This window comes from Trichosurus vulpecula, chromosome 3 (assembly GCF_011100635.1).
Source record: "Trichosurus vulpecula isolate mTriVul1 chromosome 3, mTriVul1.pri, whole genome shotgun sequence".
Classification (NCBI taxonomy): domain Eukaryota; kingdom Metazoa; phylum Chordata; class Mammalia; order Diprotodontia; family Phalangeridae; genus Trichosurus; species Trichosurus vulpecula.
In genome coordinates this window covers 135,976,071-135,997,546 of record NC_050575.1, presented here as the reverse complement: position 1 = coordinate 135,997,546, position 21,476 = coordinate 135,976,071, and the positions used below count along the sequence as shown (strand labels likewise).

At 42.8% G+C, this 21,476-nt stretch overlaps 1 protein-coding gene across 1 annotated transcript in view; it reads right to left on the bottom strand.

Moving 5' to 3' along the window:
• PEPD (peptidase D) overlaps positions 1 to 21,476 on the bottom strand; it is a 251,321-nt gene that overhangs the window by 214,151 nt on the left and 15,694 nt on the right. Inside the window, exons 2-3 of the mRNA XM_036749271.1 lie at positions 20,726 to 20,909; positions 16,517 to 16,644 (exon numbers count right to left, since the gene is read on the bottom strand). Coding sequence (XP_036605166.1) covers positions 16,517 to 16,644; positions 20,726 to 20,909 — 312 coding nt within the window. The remainder of the gene's footprint in view (positions 1 to 16,516; positions 16,645 to 20,725; positions 20,910 to 21,476) is intronic.

Genomic DNA, 21,476 nt, shown 5'->3' with positions numbered 1-21,476 from the left:
TAATGAATAAGTAATAAGGCCAAATTACAATAGTCACCATCAATTTCTAATGGCTAGAGTCTGCCTTCAGCTAAAAATAATGCCACTGCCATTCATTCAATTTACCTTGAGAAAGGATCGGTGATATCCCCTGAATAGGAGTCAGCAACCATTCTGAGATTCTATTAGCTCGTCAGAGAAAAAGCAAAGAGCTCCGACTCAAGACAAGCATCCCATCCAAGAGCCACTGCTTAATAGGCTGGAGACAGAAAAGCTTGTTCTGAAAGAGGCACTGGGCACAAAGGAGCTGCCCATGGCTTTGGTGAGAAAGGCCATGTTCAGAGCCCATCATAATGAGATTTCAGAGATAGCTGGAACCCAGAAGATAGACTATGGCACAAGTCTAGAGCTGAAAGACACAAGATCAAACTCTTAAAGCCCAGCCCTAATGCTCTATCATCCCTGCTCCCCAGAACCAGCCTCTCAAAAAAACAGCAACAGTAACCAAAAAAACACCCTGCCAAGATATTAGCTGAATAAATCCCAAGCTAGTTCTCACAAAAGATTACAATATTTAAGAAGGGGAAAATGCCCTCATCTATGCTTTATTTACGGACAAACTGAGCACAGTGCCCAAATCATAGGAAAAGGCTTGGGATTCAGTGGACAGAAAGCCTCAACCCTGGCAATAGCAGATTTCCATACCTTGGGATAAGCACCTGAGCTTCTGAGCCTTCTGAGGTCACTAGGTCACTAGGTCATCCACCTCAAGAACCCTCAGAGCTCTTTTTGCTCTTCACATACAGTGCTCTAACAGGCCTGCAAAGGGCCTAGGATGAGTTTCCTAGGTTTAAAGGTAAAAGGGCACTTAGAGACCTATTCCAATCACCTCACACAGAGATGAAGAAATGGAGTCCCAGGGAGTTTTAAGGGACCTACATGAGGTCATATGGAGAATAAATGGCAGAAGCAGGATTTCAACCCAGGTCTTCTGATGTTTTCCATTATATACCAGGCTGTCAATATGGGTACAACTTGGTTCCAGTTCTTGCTGCAATAACCCCAGCACCTCAGCCCCCATTATACCTTCACATTAAAAAAACCACAGACTAAAGTCAATGACATGAGTGAATATATCAAATCAACTGTCCTTTACACTAGGAATAGAGTCTCTGGGGGGTGTTTCCCAAAGCTTTGGTGGCAATGATAGATGCATATAAAGTAACTTTATTAGTCTATAAAAGAAGCAAGCACCTGGGTCATTGGGCAAATTGAGAAGGCTTGTGGATGGACATGCACCAAGAATGACTAAGCAGAAAGGAGCCATACACAAAGGGAAACATTTTAATGCTCTCAACACCCTCACCTCAACCACCTGCCTAGGACTCTGTGGACAGAAGGAGCCACAATCAGGCAGAAAGAAAGGAAGGAAGGAAGGAAGGAAGGAAGAAAGAAAGAAAGAAAGGAAAAGCAGTGACTTTTATGTCAACAAAGAATGGCATCTATGTGAAAGGGGAATTTAAAGTCAGGTGAAATAGGAACCCTTGATAAAATGGCCCCGAAAGGGGTTACCCAATCGAGAAAAGGTTCTGATCCTGTCTGATTAGAACTTGGGTGCCTGGCTCCAAATTTCTTCCAAGAGGACTGTGTTAAGGGGGAGAGGAGGAGACAGAGCTTGCATACAAGTAAGTTGCTTCTCTGGGTGACTCTGAATTACATTAAGTGCCAGATGGATTTTCAGAAGCTATCAGACAGAGAATCCAAAAAAGGAATTGAGCAGCTGAAGGTCAAATGTTCACTCTGATGGGTTTTGACTGAGAAAAGCAAGGTAATCCTGTCTGCCACTCTCTTTGTGTCTTATTGATTATTAAAGTGGTTGGATGCAGTCATATGCAAAAAATACACAGCCACACCAGGCACTGACGTTGCTGAACAAACCCCTCCCCACCCCTCAAATTGGGTGACTTTTAAAACCCTGCATTAACCACAGCCAGCTGGTGCTTCTGCTCAAAAACTTTGCCATTCACTTCAGGCTTTCAGGAGATGGTTACTAAGGGAACAAAGATGCCACCTGTCACGTCTAGGTCATAGGTTCGTATCAAAGGGCAACAGATATAGATGTGGAAGAATTGAGTAAGGAGCTGTGCTTGAAACAGTGCTCTCACATTGCTGCCATTTGGGGAAGCTTCATACATTTATTAAGTGTGGGCAACAGGAGTCAGGGAAGATATATGAAAATGCTACCGAGCTATTCAGATAACCTAGAAACATGTCCACTGCCCTTCACCAACAATGATGTGCTGTACTGTCAATATAACATAAAGTGCCTTGATGTCCTCCACAGCCCCAACAGTAAGGATGGACCATACCAAATCACCCACAGGTTCCTCAATGGTCCCTCTTGTGCACACATCTACAAAGTGACCAGCTGAAAGAGGGTTATGAATACAGGCTGAGACCATGAAACGGAACTTCTATGACATATTAACTGGTCCAGCTAGGCATTGTATCTAAGCTCTGAGCCTCATTAGCACCATGTTCTAACCCACTAAGCAAATAAGCTCTAAAATATGGGGAAAGCATGTAAAACTGAGAAAGCTTAATTACTTCAGGACACCGCAGGCCATTAACCACAGCGGGAACTAAAGCCATCTAATATTACTCAAGATGAGTCTCAAAAAGGCCCAACTGCTCAGAGCTTGCTTAGTGACCAGTCACATCCTTGACTTTTCAACCAAGATCAACCTGTATACATGCAAGAGCTAGCTCTTGGGACTTGCTGAGAATTCACTCTCAGCACACGTTCCCTACCCCTCCTACCGCTCCTCACCCCTGGAAACGTGCAGGAGACAATGCCTGCTGTGAGTCCTACTCAGACATGGTAAACCAAGAAGGGGTGCTTAGAAATAGAGTCCCAGGCTCCTCAGAAAACTGTTCCTCAGGGAAAGGGAACTAGCTCCCGTTTCAGTGAGTTCTTCCTGATCTGCATCACTTGCACTCTCAAGGTGAGTCCCCACATGGCTAGCCCCTAAAATCAGCTCTGCTGTAACACTGCCTTCCCTTGCCTTCCCCTCACAACCTGGTCTTAAGCATTTCTAAAACTTCAGGCACTCGACTTTCTGCAAATCAGATCTCTCAGCAAGTTCTGCACTACTGGGGGAAAGTGAACAGAGTTCAGAGCTGGAGACCGGCAGATGATGATAAAGGGAATGAATAACGGTGCTCCATACAGGCAACCAGGCAAATATGAGGCCTTTTTTCTTAACTCTGTACACATCTAGAGGCAGTAAACTTTAGTGGAGATGCACTTCAATGGAGAAGACTGGTGGTTCTGTGGTTTCCTAGCTGTGGGACCTTGGGCACTATCACCTATTTCCTCAGCTGTGAAGGGGAATAACAATATACATGCGATGTTATCTCACAGAGTTATTGTAAAGATTAAATGAGAGAATGCAGGCAAAGTAACTTCTGACTGTGCGCCATTACTGACATGTGGCTTTGGATGATGAAAAGAGCATTGGACCCTGGAGACTAGGGTTCAAATCTTAGCTCCGACATTGACTAACTACAGCCCCTTAGCACAAGTCATTTTGACTTGCTGTACCTCACAGGGCTGTTGCAAGGAATGTGCTTGATCTTTCTAAAACCTGAAGGTCCCGTGTAAATGTGAGCTATTGTTGTCACTACTACAAGCAGAGGGAGTTCTTGAGACTGCTGTTGCTGTTGGGTAAGAGAGGACAATCCAACAGGAATGTAGCAGGATTTTCCCTAAGACCATATATCAATGTTTCCCTCGGAATTCATGATTTTTTCTCTATAATTACTTCACTTTATTTAGTAAATAAAATAACAAATGGGAACACACTTTGCAAAGTATAAAGTGTCTGTAGAGAGGCAAGGTCATTGTCATTAATTCCTCAAAACAACCTTCTGAGATAGGTAGAGGACAAGCCTTATTCTTAGCCCCAGAGAGGCAGCGTGACATGACATAAAATGAACAGAGAATCTGTCTCTGAGCCAGGAAGACTGGGGCTCAAGTCCCACCTACGAAACACACTGGCAGTGTGACCCTGAGCTAGTCACATCATGTCCCATCACCCTAGACAAGTCTCTGAGCTGATAAGTTACAGAGAAAGTATCAACCTGCACTAGTAGAGGGGATTACTTCACCTAAGAATTCACTATACCAGTCCCTCTCCTCCCTATCTTTAAGTAAGAAAATTAAGGTTTGGGAAGGTTTACCAAGGTCCCGGTGAGTCAACAGAAGAGCTAAACTAGAGAGCAGGGTGCCTGGCGGCCAGCCCTGGGGTCTTGGCACTGCCTTGTGCTATGCCATTCTTCAGGAGACAGAAGAACCTGGAAAGCTACCCTCAGCATCCAAGATTGTTCACTTTGAATCACAGCTGTGAGCTGACTCTCCTCACCCTTGCATTAAAGAGAAAGAAAAGTCACGAGGGAGAAATTTGAAACTCCAGTGGTGAGTACAAAGAAGTATGAGAAAGCAACAGTTGCTGATGATAGGCATGAGGGCATGGCATGAAGAGGGTGTGAGTGTCCCCCTAGAAAAGCCCAGTTCCCATTGGAAGCCAGTAAATCTCATGACTGACCGTGGACAAAAGCATTCGCCAGAAATACCACTAAGCTGGACAAGGTGCTGGGGGTGGTGGGAGCCCCAGGAGCAGCTTCAATGGCCTTGTCATATTCTTCTTAAACAAGCACAAATGGCAGTCTTCCCAGAGCGCCCCCTCAGTGCTCCCTCATATACTAACTCACAGAGGGAAAGCATCTTTTCTCCTACCACATCTTTGTCTGGAGCTCATGGAATCGCCACAGACCACCTTTACCAAGGGTCTTCATTCACACAAAACTCAGTTCCCAAACAAAAGACCCAACTGAGCTGGAGACCAAGCCACCCAAGTTCAGAAGGCTTTTTCTACCATGTCTGGGTACCTCAAAGGCAAAACTGAATACGGATAAACAGAGAATCACAAGAGGCAACTGAGAGTAGTGTAAGCGCACTCACTCTGAGTCAAAGAACCTGGAATCAAATTCTGGCCTATCTTCCTACCTGCCTATGTGATCCTGTGTCAGTAATTTAAAGTCTCTGAGCCTTAAATTCATTTGTAAAATGGCCTATGAGATCCCTTCCAGCTTTGGATCCAATAAGTATATAAAAAGATGTAGGTACCAGTCTGGTCATGGATGGGCTGAGATAGCAGCAGAAAATTTTGACATCTCACACTGCTCCTGCAAAATGGGACATGGTCTTGCATTTATGCCAGACAAGTCAACATCTCTTTCTTCTGATGTATCCTTTTTTGTTAAGTTTGCACCATTCTTATTTTCCAACCAACTAAATTTTGAAATGATATTAAAAAGGGTCATTTTCAAAGGATAAAAGAAAAGAGAACACTTTTTTGCTTCCTGGTATGTGGGCAAAAAAACTTTAGGGCATGTGCTGTTGTCAAATAAAAGTAGGGATTTTGACAGGATACTGATAGAATATAAGCTCACTGAGGACAAAGCCTCTTTCATTTTGTAAGCATTTAATTGTTAATTGACTGATACTTTGCCCAAAGCATGGTTACTCATCAAACACATCACTCAGTTCTGAGGAGGCTTTCTGAGGTTCTGAGTGGCCAAAGCATGGCTAAACTATGAGAAGGTGCTGTCCCGAAAGGATCAGGCTTCCAATGTTTGGGCCTGGGGAAAAGGGAGCAAGAGTCTAAAGAAGTCCTTCCCCTTCTCTGAGTTCCTGCAGGTTCAGATATGTTAGGGGTGAAGTTGTATGAGTTCTATATGCACCCTTGCTCCTTCAAGCTTCACACCCTGGAAAGAAGTGCCCTCTACCCCCTCAAAACTCTTGCTCCCAACATTTCCATCCTGGGCTCTTCTCCAGAGCAGAATGGAGCAGAAGGGGTGGTTTCTTAAAAGATACATGGGACAACGGGGAGCATTCTGAACTATTTCAGAAAGTTCTGTTATTTATTTATTTTTTGCTCAAGATACTCCACACTTGCTTTCCTTCTTCAAAAACTGAATCCCTGCCATACAGATCATTAACACAAGGCATTGGAAAGTCATTAAAACCCTTTAAGGCACTTATTGAAATTTCATTTATTCATTTTTCCCAAAGAAAAGTCTTAATAGGGACTCATGTGACTAATCTTGTACCCTGTCAAGATCAATCAAGGAGAGTGGAAGTGCAAACATTCTCCTCTGGTCTCCCTCTCCAGCAGGGGTCAGTTTCCTCCTCCGCAAGTTTTGCTGATATTTCTCCTCCACCACTTACCACAGGTGTCCACATTCCTTGTGTTTCCAAAAAGCTGGGGGTAGGAGCATCCATCGGTAGAGATCAAATTCAAAAGGTTTCTATCTTTGACAGGAACATAGTAGCCACTATACAACACCCAGCAAAAATCTGCCCCTTGACTATTCGAGAAACCTTTTCAGAGTTCCTAATATAGCACGTATGAAGCCCTGCGGGGTATACAAATAAAACACGGTCCCTGCCCTCAGGAAGCTCACAGTTTGGTAGGGGAGAAGACACCTCCTCAACTACCACACTCTACTGTGAAAATGTTAATTAAGTGGAATAAAAAAACAAAAGTTCCATTGAGAACCATGTGACCACCAATTTCTTTGACAGGAGCACCAAGCTGTGTGTTCTGGAACCTAAAAGAAGATAGCCCAAAGCCTGCTTGTTGTACAAGGGAGATGATGGTAACACTTTATGCACTTCACAAAAATATTGTGAAATTCATTTGACATAATGCTTTGGAAGAAAGAAACTGCTGTTCAGATGCAAGCATTACCCCCATGGAGATGGTTGGCTCTCTGGCCACAGTCTGTCCCCAACCCAGTCCCCTCAATTGATCGGCCCAAGTTACATTTGGGTTCCCTGCAGATGCTGCCCTTGCCACAGGATTGTTTTTCCCCCAGATAACCCAGATGGGCTGATGTGGAAGCCAGTGTTTAACCACGGACATCTGACGTGTGCAGAAAATTCCTCTAGATGCTTTCCACCTTCTTGTGTGTCATTTCTGCCGAGAGTATGATTACTCCAGGCTAATGTAAAAATTGCAGCTTTCACTGCCTAATGTCATGAGGTACTCATTATCAATTTGGTTAGTGAGTTACTGGGTTGCTTTAAATTACAAGATATCTGGCACAGAGTGGGCCCCTTTGATTTATGATAATTGTTTCTCACTGCTGAGAAAAGCATGATCTTACTGGGCACACACAATGCTTTCTGAGCCTCTCCTCTCCTCTCCTCTGGATGCCTTTGGGAAGGAGGGAGTCCCTTTGTTCTAGACTTGTTTTCTCTTCTGTCATGTGTCTTCCGTGCTTGTCACAGGGATGGAAAGTAGCTGATTTGTAAGTCGCTAACAGTTTTGCTTCATGAGCTGGTTGTCAGGGGATACTGAACAAGCCCTCAGATTGTAGCCCTTCCTTAAAGACTCAATTTTAAGTTGGAATTAGCACCAGCAGAGAACCAGGAAATTGCATTTGCTCTGTACAGTGTCCCTTATCACCCTACCCCTAACACCATCAGCTGTGCCAGGTCCAGGAAATTATGTTCTAGGTATAGGAGGCAGTCGTCATAGCCCCTAGGAAAGTGACACTTTGGAGTGAAATTGAACAAGCCCTGATGCTCTCTGACTGATCCTGAGTTAACCAGCATTGCACTCAGGGTAACCATGGAGGCAGCAGGAGACAGCCCACAGGGATCAGCTCAGTGGTTTACTTTTCTTCCTCATCAGGTCTTTGGGAATTTTTTATTTTGTATACTCACATCTGGATATTACACAAAGTCTTGACTTGAAATGGATTTTTGAAACTTCCCCTGTTAAGAGTAGTACTCAAAATCATTTTTCATTACTATTTCTCTGTCCCTTCCTCAGGCCTCATCATTCACTTTCAGGTCTTGTTTAGACTGTCCACGGTTATAAGAAAGCATGTTTTAAAATTAAATCTGCAGATCTGTATTGGTATCTACTGCAGGCAAGCATCCCGTGCAATGTCTGATGATCTGTGCCTCTTATGAGGGATGCCTGGACCTGAATGGAGGGACCTCATGGGGGCTGGAGGTGGGAAGGGGTCAATCTTGTTAAACTAAGTTCCCCATACTTTTGAAAGAGGGTCTCTAGGACATTCTAAGGAGAGCTGTGGTCAACGGGAAGGAAGAAATCTGGTACAGCAGAAAGAGTACTGGATCTAATTAGAGTCAGAGAACCTGGATTCAAATCCTAACGGGCTTCTTTGACTCTGTACAAACCACTTAACCTCTTTGAGTCTCAGTTTCCTCGTCTGTAAAATGAGGGGATTGATCTGAATAATCCCTAAGGTGTCTTCGAGCACTTAATATATGAAACCATGAAATTTGATAAGGGATATCTTCTGGTCAATAAATATCCTGGCTAGGGTCCTGATTTCATAGAACAGAAAATTAGTGCTAGAAGAACCCATAAAGATCTGGTCAAACTCCTTCATTTTACAGAAAAGGAAACTGAGACTCAGACAGGTTGAACAACTTCTTCAAGGTCAGACAGCTAGTAAATAACAGCTGAGACTAGAGAGAAGTAACAATAAGAATGACCTAAGTACTAATACTAAGGAAGCAGAGAGAGCTGACTCCACACAAAACCATAATTCCTATAACCCATGTAATTATGAGAAAGTATTTATAAAATGTCTTGTAAAAAGCTCTTATATACCTTAAAGCTCTACATAAATGCTAGCTATCATCATCATCATTGTCCATTGCTCCCCTTTAAGGGGAGATGTAGCTTTGACTACAGAATGGTGAGATTTTAGTTCCTTGCTCCCATTGACTAGATATCACAAGGAAGGGGATAAGAAGAAAAGGCAAGACATTCCCCACCATCACTTGATCTTGTGAAAAACTATTGCTCAATAAATGGTTAACACTGCCATACTTATCTGTTCTGGGTCCTCTCCAAGGCACAGAAATTGAACAGAAAATGTCCATCTTCCTTGGCATAAATTCATGGCTTTGTCTACCCAGGGATACCAGTCAAGCATCATCTGGGGCACAAGGAGAGCAGCTATGGTGATCACAGAAATGGAATCAGGCTGAGGGGGCAGCCATCCAAGAACAGAGTGAAATGATATAGAAAGATAAGGGCAAAGAAGGGATAAGATTGAAGTCCATAAGATCACAAGGGACAGGCAAAGAAAGCACCAACTTGTTTACCAAACCCTGGAAATTTAAGGGATAAGGGTCAGAGGAGGGTTCCCTTTGAGAACAATAATTAATAAAAGCTGCCATGTAGTTAGCAAATTCTTAAGTTTTGCAAAGTACTTTACATACATTATCGCATCCGAGTCAGTTCAACCTACTGACCTCCCTTGTAGCCTAGTACACAGCTTCTATGGAGAGTCTTAGATTCTTTGGCCAGTCTACCCAGCATCTTACTTGGGTGAGTATGTGTGATTGTTATGGAAAATCTAAACAACTTTTGTACCTATAGAGGTTCTGTGCACAATCTCTGGTGAGTGGGTCTGCCTTCTATTGGGGATCTACACTGCATCTTTGGCTAGGTGCTAGGAAATATATATAGGTATGGTGATACCCTTAATCTTGTTACCAACCATAGCAGGTTCCTCTTCCAAGATGAACTCTGAAATTCCTTTATTGGATCATAACTTCCTATCAATCCACCTCTCTCAATGCCTAATCTCCTTGAACGAGGATTCTCTGCCTTTACTCCTGCTCTGGTTTTGCTATACTCTCTTCCCAAACTCAACCCTTTAGTTAAGGAGCAAGGCAATTTAGTCACTTTAGTTACTCATGGACATCATCCTAAAACCCTTGCTCCCTTGTCCTACTGCCTCACCAACACCAGACTTTGGATTACTGTCACCATGTTTTCCTACTCACATGCTGCGAAACAGCAACTGTGCTGCCTGGGTCCACTAAGAATTTATGTTACCTCATCTGAACTAAGCCCTCAATGAAGCAAGGCAGCCCTTTTATTCCTACCCAACTGATTCTCCATCCTGCTCCTTAAAGTGGCTATTCCAAACCTTACCACACACCCTCGACCCTTCCAGACCATCTCTTTCCATACCCTACCCTCATAGCCTAGGACCTCACCTGATCCTTTGCTGAAAAAAAAGGAGAGACCATTCACTCCAAGTTAACTTCTTTTGCTCTTCCCTACATCTCACAAAACATTATGCCCCATTCTTTCTTTCTTGACTCCATTCTCTGATGAAAGAGTGGCCCTTCTCCCCAGCAAGGCCAGTCTTTCTCTGTGTACCCTTGATCTCATCCTCTCCCACCTTTTCTAGCTCCCTCAATCCCTTGTTCTTCCTCATCTTCAGTCTCACCCTATCTACTAGCTCATTTATGCCTACAAACATACCTAAGTCTTGTCCATCTTTAAAAAAAATCCTCTCTAGAATCTTCTTGTTGCTGTTCAGTCATTTTTCAGTTGTATCTGATTCTTTGTAACCCCATTTAAGGCTTCCTTGGCAAAGACTTGGAGTGGTTTGCCATTTCCTTCTCCAGCTTATTTTACAAATAAGGAAACTGAGGCAAAGTGAAATGACTTGCCTAGGGTCACACAACTAACGTCTGAGGCTGGACTTGAACTCAGGTCTGTCTTTCTGTCACCAGGCTTGGCACTGTTTACTGCCCTCTAGAACAGACCATCACCTAAAGTTATTACCCTACACCTCTCCTACCTTTCTCAACCAAACTCCTAGGGGAAAAAAAAATATTTTCTGCCTCTACTTCCTCTTATTCATTAGGTCAGTCAGTCGATAAACATTTATTAAGAGCCTGCTATGCAGCAGGCACTGAGCTAAGCCCTGGGGATACAAAAAAAGGCAAAAGAGATTCCCTGCCCTCAAGGAGCTTATAATCTAATGAGAGAACCCACAAGCAAACAAATATGTACAAAAAGCTATAAATAGGATAGACAGGAAGTAACAGAGGTACTAGAATTAAGATGGGTTGCAAAAAGTTCCCGGTAGAACAGGGCTGTCCAACCTTAGGTTTTTATTGAAACAAAACACAATATATTTTGCTTGTAGGCAGGCTGCATAAATCCCACTGCAGGGCCACATTTTGGACAACCCTGCTGTAGAAGATGGAAATTTAGTTAGGACTTGAAGCAAGCCAGGAAGCAGAGATGAGGAGGAAGAGCATTCCAGGCATGGGGGACAGCCAGAAAAAACTCATGAAGCTGAGAGATGGGGTGTCATGTCCATAGAAAGTCCAGGAGGATGGACAATGAATTTGTGACAGCAAGTAACATGTGAGAAGACTGGAAAAGGTGGAAGGGGGAGAGGGAGTGAAAGAGTTAGGTTGTGAAAGAGTTAGGTTATGAAAGGTCTGGAATGCCAAACAGAGGACTTTGGTCCTGGAGGTGACAGGCAGCCACTGGAGCTTATTGAGTAGGCGAGTGAAATGCTTGGGCCTGCGCTTTAGGAAAATCACTTTGGTGGCTGAATAGAAGATGTACTGGATTGGAGAGAGACTTCAGACAGGCAGGTCCACCAGCAGGCTATCGCACTGGTCCGAGAATGAGCTGAAAAGGGCCTGTATGAGGGTGGTAGCCATATCACAAGAGAGAATATGCTCAGAAGAGAGCATATTTAAGAAATATTGAAAAGGCCTTGGCAACAGATGGGATAAGGAGAGTGAGAGACAGTAAGAAGTTGCGGATGACACCTAGATTTCCAGTGTGGGAAACCGGGAGAATGGTGTTGCCTTTTATAGTAATAGGGAAGGTAGGAAGGGGGAGGTTTTAGGGGGAAAGATGAGTTCAGTTTCGGACAGGTTTGAGTTGGAAGTATCTACTGGACAGCCAGTTTGAGACAGATGAAAAACAGTTGGACATGTGAGACTGGAGGTTAGCAGAGAAGTTAGGGTGGGATAGGTAGATTTGAAAATCACCAAATTACCAATTATATATGCCAATTACTTAGAGATGGTAATGAAATTCATGGGAGCTGATGAGACACCAAGTGAAGTAGTACACAGAAAGAAGAGGGCACTGGACAGAACCCTGTGGGACATTTATGGCTACAGGGCATGACCTGGATGAGGATCCAGCAAAGGAGACTGAGAAGGATCAATATTATAGGTAGGAGGAAAGAGCAGTGTCCCAAAAACCTGGAGAAAAGAGATTATCAAACAGAAGAAAATGACCAACATTTTCATCTCACTCTCCTTTCAACCTTCTGCAATCTGACTTCTGACCTTGTTATCCAAATGAAATTATTCTCTCCAAAGTTACCCATGATCTCTCGATTGCCAAATCTGATGGTCTTTTCTCAATCTTCAGCCTTCATGGTCCTTCTGCGGTACTTGGTGCAGTTGGCCACCCTCTCCTCCTGGCTTCTCTCTCTTAGGGTTTTGGTAATACTGTTTTCTCTTCATCTTTCTACTTATCTGACCAGCTTTTCCTTCTCCTTCCTGCCCTCTGAGTGTGACTCCAAATCGCTGTCCTGGGCCCTCTTCTCTTCTCTTAGTAACTTTATCAGCTCACATGAGTTTAGGGATCATATCAACGCTGATGATTCTCAGATCTCTGTATCTAGCCCTGAGCTCCAGTCACATTCACAGCCTACAGGACCATTTCAAACTGTATGCCTCACAGGCACCTCAAACTCAAAAAATCCAAACCAGAAGTCATTGTCTCCCTGCCAAACTATGCCTCTTCCAAACTTTCCTATTTCTTTCCAAAGCACCCCACCATCCTTCCAGTCACCCAGTTCACAATCCTGTCATCCTCTACTCCCACATATCAAATCCACTGCCAAATCCTGTCATCTCTACCCCCACAGCACAATCCATCCCTTGTCTCAACTAAAAGGAGCGACGTTAGCTCAGATCCTCACTCCTTCTTGCCATAGCCTCCCATTCAACTTCAAGTCTCTCCTTCCACACAACTGCCAGAGTGATTTTCCTAAAATGTGGACCTGCCCATGTCATTCTTCTCAAGAAATCTGAGTGGCTCCTCATTATCTCCAGGACCAAATATAAACTACACTGTTTGACATTTAAAGATCTTCACAGCTTCCTTTTCAAGATGATTACCCACTACTCTGCCATGTGTGTCCTGGAGCCCAGCCACATGGGCCTTGGGATCACAGCACCCTAGATTTGGAGATGGAAGGGCCCTCAGAGGCCATCTGGTCCAGCTCCCTCCCCTCCCCCACTGCTACCAATGAGGAGATGGAGGCTCTGGTAGGCAAAGACACTCAGCAGAGGCGGCACAGGTGGTTAAGTGCTAGACGTGGCATCGGAGCCCAAGTCTTCTGACTGCAGAGACAGCTCTTTCCACTGTACTACACTGCCTTCTTATGGCATTCCATCTCCCATCTTGGAGCATCTGCAGTGGCTCTCCTGCAGGACTGCCAGGCACCCCCCTCTAACCTCTGCATCTCAGACTTCCTAGCTTCCTTCAAGGGTCAGCTTCTATAAAGCTATGTGGTGGATTTACTGATTTCCCCAGGTATTAGTGCATTTCCCCCAAAATTATACTGAAACTGTCATATATCTAATTTGCATATACCTACATATGGACATGCTGTCTCTCCTCAATAGACCATAAGATGGTCCAAGGCAGGGACAGTTTCATTTTTTACTTTGTATTCCCACCAGGTAGCACAGTGCCTAGAACGCAGTAGGTACTTAATAAATGCTTGACTGAGTCTCACAACAACTCGGTAAGGTAAGTACAAGACATATTATAATCACCATTTTACAGACGAGGAAATCGAGGTTCAAAGAGTTGACCAGAATCATATAACTAGTAAACTTGAAAGAGAGGATTTGAACATAGCATTCATCTGATGCTACATCCTTTTTCATGTGTAAGCTTTGAATTCATACCCCCCTAAGTGTTATAGCCTGAAAATATAAGTAGGTTCCAAAAGGTTTAGATTAATTCCTGGATGACAGATCCATGATGAGTTACTAAGGGAAACTGGGATATCTGGTGGTATGTCCTTCACCTTTGAGGTGAAAAAAGGTAGGAACACAACACTGACCAGGAACTCATGTTAGGTAATAGATTCCTGTGCTCAGTGACCCATGGGGCTGACCCCAGCCTTCTGTTCTGTTACTGTAGTTGTCAGGAGGCCATCCATGGGAATCTAGCTGCAGGCTGCAGGCTTTAATGAATGTCTATCTGAGGAATGCAAAGGTTAAGTGGCCAAGGTCCTATGGCTACAAAGTAACAGAACAAAGACTAGAACTCAGGTCTCTAATGATTTAATACATGTTTCTTTCTCAGACTGCCTCCCCCAGGACCAATGCTAACAGAAGACAGGACAGTCAGAATGAGTGAGATGATCACTTTATCCAAACAATGACAGTCTCCTCCTACACTTAACCTTTTGTTCTACAGATACGTTGGTCTGAGTTTCCCCCTTTTCTCTGTCCCAACAAGGGACAGCATCCAAGGTGTAAAACACAGTATAGGATACCTAGCTAACCCAAGGCTGGATAATTGGGGTTTGAGGGAAGGAAAAAGGCAGAGACCTTATAGAAGGCAGAAGGCAGTCCAGGCTAATCCAAGGCTGCCTTCTGTGGCTTCTCTGCTTTTTCCTTCCCCTCACTATTGAGGCAAGTCTCAGGAAGTGTTACTGACTTTTATAATGAAGGATCCCTATTTCTAAGGTAAGAATCAGGGCCCACACTGGCCAATGAAAAGGACAGTACCTAAATACTCAGCTCCTAAGCTATGACCTAGAGCACAATAAACAGGGCTATGTGGCTTAGCCTGTTTTCACCATCAAATTATAGCAATATGAGAACTTCTTAAATGTGAGGGACACCTAAGCCGGAATAGCATACAATAACCTTTCTTTCCAGTTACCATCCCCTCACCCTGAAATAAACCTATTTAAACAACACTAAGAGATGGTTCAATGACCAGCACTCCCCATGGAGACAAATGGGTCCTCTCTGATACAAGCCCCCATTCTCCACACGAAATGCTGGCTGTCAGCTGAAATGTAATACTTGGCAAAGGGGGAGGGTCAGTCTGGGGATACAGGATTTAGCCCACCTTAACAGTAACAACTCATTTGTATAGTACTTTACGGTTATAAAGCACTTCACAGACATTATCTTATGTAACCTCCACAGCAGCCCTGACCATAGTACAGTGGATAGAACCCTTGTTTTGGAATCAGAGGACCTGGGTTTGAATCCTGCCTTAGGCACTTACTATCTGTGTGACCTTCAAGAAGTTACTGGTAACTTCTTTGTGGAAAAATGTGAAAAATGAGGGGCTGGGAGTAAATGACTTCTGAGGTCCCTTTAAGCTCTGAATCTATTATCCCTCAATAGGCAGTGCAAGTATATTATAGATAAAGTGTTTTATCTCCATTTTATAGAAGAAACCAAGAAAGAGATATAAAGTGACCAGTCCAATGTCACAAACAGCTAGTAACAGCTAGGCACAACCCCTTAACTGATTCCACTAAACTATCTTGATTGCAGAGTATATCAAATGGCCCACTATGGATGGGCCCCAGTCATGCTTCACATACTGCTCCAGCCATGTTCTTGCCATTCATCCAGGGACTGCTCAGGAGACCTTGCCCTGAGGGTCTGAACTTTCTCTCTTCTTGAACTTCAGCCCTGGAACCCTGGAAGTGGACACTGGTGAATTTATCTCATAGCTCCCTACAGTCCCAGCCATGCTTCATAATCTACCCTAGTCGCTCTGGTCATCCACCTTTCCACTGCACCCTCCCACTCCACTGGCTTTACAAATCTGGAAGTTGTATTTCCCATTATTACTGAAAAGGCCATGTCACTGCTACCTATGGCTCACTCACTATCCCTGTGACTTCCCAAATCAAAACATCCCTGCCTGGCAACCACGCCCTCATATGTGCGTTCTTTGCCTATTAGAATATAAGACCTTTAAAGGTCTTTGCTTTTGTATTCATATCCCCAGAGCTAAGAACAGTGCTTAGCATGTGGCAGGTGCTTAATAAATGTTTGTTCATTTATTTACTACACCTGTGTTAAAGGGCATTCAAAAAAGGCAGTTTTCACAAATTACTGATTCCCAAGAAAACAATATACATAACGACCACAATAATGCAAACTGAAAGATCACAAATAAAATAATAAAAAACCCAAATTGAACAATGTAATTATAACAACCAATCTTGGTCCCTTCAAAAAATTAAGAAAATGCAAATGCACTTCCTTCCCTATGATGTGATGGCTAATTTTGTGGAATTTTTTTTCTCTTTTTTTAATCTTTGTTGTGGGGAATGACTTGCTGGGTAGGGGAAGGAGAAGGGATATATTTAGAAATGACAATAAGGTAAAAAGAAAAGATGTCAATAAAAATATTTTTAAACCACACAAGTTAATGGTTCCCTGGTGTACAGACACAATCATAAAACAAGGAGAAAGCAAACTCCATCCGTGGCCACCCTGCTCTCCTGTTCTCCCATGATCCTTCATTAACTCACCCAGCTGGATCCCAACACAAGGTTATATAAATATATATATGTTAAAAGATCTTACTTTCCCATCCAGGTGGCATGGCTTTCGGGGAGTCTGGGAACAAACAGGATAGATTTCCCCAAGTCGACATCAATGGCTCCAAAGCAGCCTGGCTCTGTGACACCAAAAGCCCAGTGAAAGAAGGATTCCTAGGGTGAGGATTGAGGACAGAAGGTTAGTTACCCAGTGATCCAGCCCAGGCCAATGCACAAGCACACTGCAATAAGAACTGGCTTAGTGTTATACTGAATACATTCAACAGTCAATAGAGTTAGAAGGGAATTTAGAAACCATCGAGTTGGACATAAGCTTTTTAAAATCAATCAGTCAATAAGTGTTAAGCACATTCTATGTATCAGGGACTGTGCAAGGCTCTGGGGATACCAGCACAAAGAATGAAATGACCGCTACTTAAAACAAACTCACATTCTGCCTGGAGTCCAGAGACATCAAGTACCTTACAGAAAGTTCTAGAACTAGGTATCATGACTCCCACACAGTCTTGTTACCCTTTCCAAAGCCTACCCATCTTTCAAGGCCTACTTCCAATTCCTTCTCCATGAAGCCTTCCCTAATGAGCACTACCTTAAGGGATGACTCTTCCCTTTGGAAATCCTCTAGTCTGTACTATATACTTGACAAGCAATCACATACTGTCTTCTAGTATCTAAACTGATACCCTTAATAGCCATGGTACTTTTTTCGTGGTTTTAGGCCCTGGTGGAATAAAAAAATAAGTAACAGTTGCTATTTAAATAACGACTCTTAAGGTTTGCAAAGCACTTTCCATACATCATCTAGATTTCTCACCCAGGCTTGCCACTAACTGGCTGTGTGATTTTGAATAAGTAACTCGACTTCTCTGATCCTGATTTTCCCCATCTGTAAAATAAAGGGGTTCAATGATTTCTCACATTAGGTAGTGCAAAGTAAATAGAGCTAGGAAAACAATTCAAAATGCACAATGAAAAAAAAAATAAATAAATAAAAATAAATAAAAAAAATAAAAAATAAATGCACAATGATAACAATATAAATGGAAAGAACAGCATCAAAAGTAAAACAATGATGCATAATGATAACAACCAAGAGAAGAGATGAGAAAATGCAGCTCCCTTCCTCTCTGCAGAGGCTTGGGATATGATGGTGGTGGGACAAGGCATGCACTGACAGCCACTGGCTGATGGGCTGGTTACTTTTTCTAAGCTGCTTTTCCCCCTTTTTCTTTTTTTATTCTTTACTGTGAGGGCTGGTTCCCTGGGTAGAGGGAAGGGGAAGGAATATATTTGTTAATGAAGGTGACATAAAAACAAAAGATGTCAATAAAAATTTTTTTAAAGACCAATCTTGAGGGTAAGAATTATTTTGTTTTTAATTTCATATTTAATAATAACTAATAATAATAGCTAACATTTAAATAGTGCTTTAAGGATTGCAAAGCATTTTACAAATATTATCTCATTTTATCCTCACAACCCTGGAAGGTAGGTGGTATTATTGTACCTATTTTGCAGAAGAGGAAACTGAGGCAAAGAGGTTAAGTGACTTGCCCAGGGTCACACAGTAAGTAACTGAAGCAGGATTTGAACTCAGGTCTTTCTGACTCGGGGCCCACAGCTCTATCCACTGCATAGCTGTTTTGCACATAGTGGGTACATAATAGATGTTTGTAGAGCCGTTAAACTAGTCTATCAGAGCAAGGGATGTCTTATTCCTCAACATCTATCCCAAAGAATAGCCTTCACACTAGGCATCAGTAAACCTTTTTTGATTTGAATACATGAGGCATACAAGAGGCAATTTTTCTACTTAAATCTTTGCCATCTGTATCTAATCACCATCAAAATCACCAGCAACAGGAGCTCTCATAGCTTTTGGTCATAAATGCTGGGGGAATAAACTTTTTTAAAGTATAGAAATAGGGGAGGTTCTGATTTAAGATAATTTATCAGTAAGCATATGCTCAGCTGAAAATGAGACTAAAATAAAAATTGGAAAGAAGGTAAATTTTGTGCTAGAGTCAATAATCTTTTTTTTCTTTAAGTTAATTTATTTTAGTTTTCAACATTCAATTCCATAAGTTTTAAATTTTCTCTACCTCCCTCCTCTCCCCCCTCCCCAAGACAGCATGCATCTGATAAAGGCTCTACATATACATCCTTATTAAACATATTTTCACATTGGGCATATTATAAAGAAGAATTAGAATGAATGGGAAAAACCACAAGAAAGAAAAAAACAAACAAAAGAGAGCATCCTTAGATCTCCATTCAGACTGTGTAATCCTTTCTCTGGATGTGGATGGCACTTTTCATCATGAGTCTTTTGGAGTTGTCTTAGTCCTTACATTACGGAGAAGAGCTAAGTCTATCCAAGTTAGTCATCACACAATGTGGCTGTTACTGTGTACAGTGTTGTCCTGTTTCTGCTCACTTCACTCAGCATCAGTTCATATAAGTCTTTCCAGATTTTTCTGAAGTCTGCTGCTCATCATTTCTTATAGCACAATAGTATTTCATTACATTCATATACCACAACTTGTTCGACCATTCCCCAATTGATAGATATCCCCTCAATTTCCAATTCTTAGCCACCACAAAAAGAGCTGCTATAAATATTTTTGTACCGGTGGGCCCTTTTCCCATGTGTATGAACTCTTTGGGATACAGCCCTAGAAGTGGTATTGCTGGGTCAAAGGGTATGCACATTTTTATAGCCCTTTGGGCATAGTTCCAAATTGCTCTCCACAATGGTTGGATTAGTTCACAAGAGTCAATAATCTTTTCTCAGAAAAAATCATTTAATGGAATGCCCAAGCTTACAGCTATTCTAATGGATGAATGACAGCCCAGAAAGGATCTCCATAAGCCAAAGTACTTTTTATTCCAAAAATACTTGGCAATTAGTTCTCCAAAAGATTTCCTTTAGTAGCATCATCTAACATTTACTGAGCTGCAGCAATGGGGCAAGCTAAACGATTCCAACAGCAGACAACATGCACTGCAAATGTAAGGAATCCAGGAGCCAAGTGCTGCCGGCTTAGGCTGGAATGTCAGAGCTAGGTAGGCCCTTAAAGAGTATCTAGTTCAACACCTTCATTTTACAGAGGAGGAAGCTAAAGCCTAGAACAGACTTTCTCAATGTCTGATGAGCCCTGGGGGTAGGTGCTGTTTGAACCACATGAGCTATGCCTACGGCAAATATGCGAATATCAGAGAAGGCATTCATGTTTCAGTCACCTGCCCGAGCAGGTTTAAATATGGCCCTCCTAAAGGCAAAGCAATGAATGAATCATGGCAAAGCCCCGCCCAGGTCAAGATGCCTATGACTTTAAGGAAAAGATCAATGAGCTAGTACTTTAGACCCAGAACATTAGTCTAGACCTGGGCAGGTATCACATAATCACAGAATGAGACATTGTTGACAATTATTGGAAAGATCTTCTAAGGCCATCCAGCCCAGCAGTGGGGAACCTGCGGCCTTGAGGGCACATGTGACCCTCTAGGTTCTCAACTACAGCCCTTTGACTAAATCCAAACTTCACAGAACAAATGAAGTCAAGATTCAGCCAAAGGGCTGCATTTGAGGACCTAGAGGGCCACATGTGGCCTTGAGGCTGCAGGTTCTCTGCCCCTGATGTAGTCCAACCCACACCTGAATAAGAGTTCTTTCTAAACTATACCGCCCAAATGGATCATCAACCTTTTCTTGAAGCATTCTAGTAAGGAAGAACCTAGTACCTTCCAAGGTAGCCTATTCCTCTCTGGGAAAGCGTAGAACCCTTTCTTTTAAAATCAAAACTAAATTTGAGTCTATACAACTCCCACTGATTCCTCCTTACTCTGTCATCTAGAGCCAAGTAGAACAAATGAAATCTCTCTTCCACATGACACATGACTACTGGGGCATGCCCACTCTATCAGTTTCAAATCTACCCATCTGTACTATCATCTATTTCACAAGAGTAGAAGGATAAAGAAGGCCAGATTTTTCATTTGAAGTGTGTGTTGAGCTCTAATTCAATAGTAACATAAATGCACTCAGAAATCAGTCGGGTTCCAGAAACACACACCAGGTATGTGGTATATGGGAACGCAGCACGGGATATTGAGGCTTTGACATAAATGACCTTTTAAACCAACAGACTAAACCTCTGAACCAGGAAACTAAAGACAAAGCAGAAGGAACAAACACCCAGAAGACAAATCAGACTTAACCTCCCCTACTCACCTGCCGGAAAAGAACGCCAGTGTCTGTGCAGTACCTATTACTCTCCTCCCCTCCCTGCAGGAGGACCAAAGAACCTTTCTGCACATCTGGGTTCTTCCTTAGACGATCACAGAGACGTTTCCTGTTCAAGGAGAAGAGGGCCCGTGGTACTCTCAAGGTTTCATTTCCCAGCCAAAATGTAGGTCTGAAAAAAGAGAAAGTCACCCCAGTTAAGTCTTCATGTGCCAAGTTTCCCCTCACCATCACCTGTTTAGTAGATTTCTTAGACTTTAATGCTACACACATATAATGCGATGACACACATACAAATACAGGCAGAAAAAAAAGATCTATCAATATACGGCAAATATTTCGAAGACGATTTGGATTGACACAAATCCATTCTCAGCTTACAAAGCAAAATACACAGGTAGTACACCAAGGCAGACACAACAAAGCATGGAGCATCCTGTTAGTGTGCTCAGCACGTGCTTCAAAGGCAGGCCTCCTCACTGATAGCTCCCAAAGACTACCTAGCGTGCTAATGGGCTTACTTCACTTGCTTTGTTGTGCGGACACCAAACAATCCATAAGCATTTATTAATCCTACCATGTGCAAGGGACTGTGCTAGATGGGGACACAAAGACAGATAGAAGACAGTCCCTGACTTCAAGGTGCTTACACTCTGGGTGGCAAACAGAATTTCTCCACTTTGCCTCTGCTGCTTTGCCTGATTTCAACTCCATAGAACAAAATGTCCCACCCAAAACA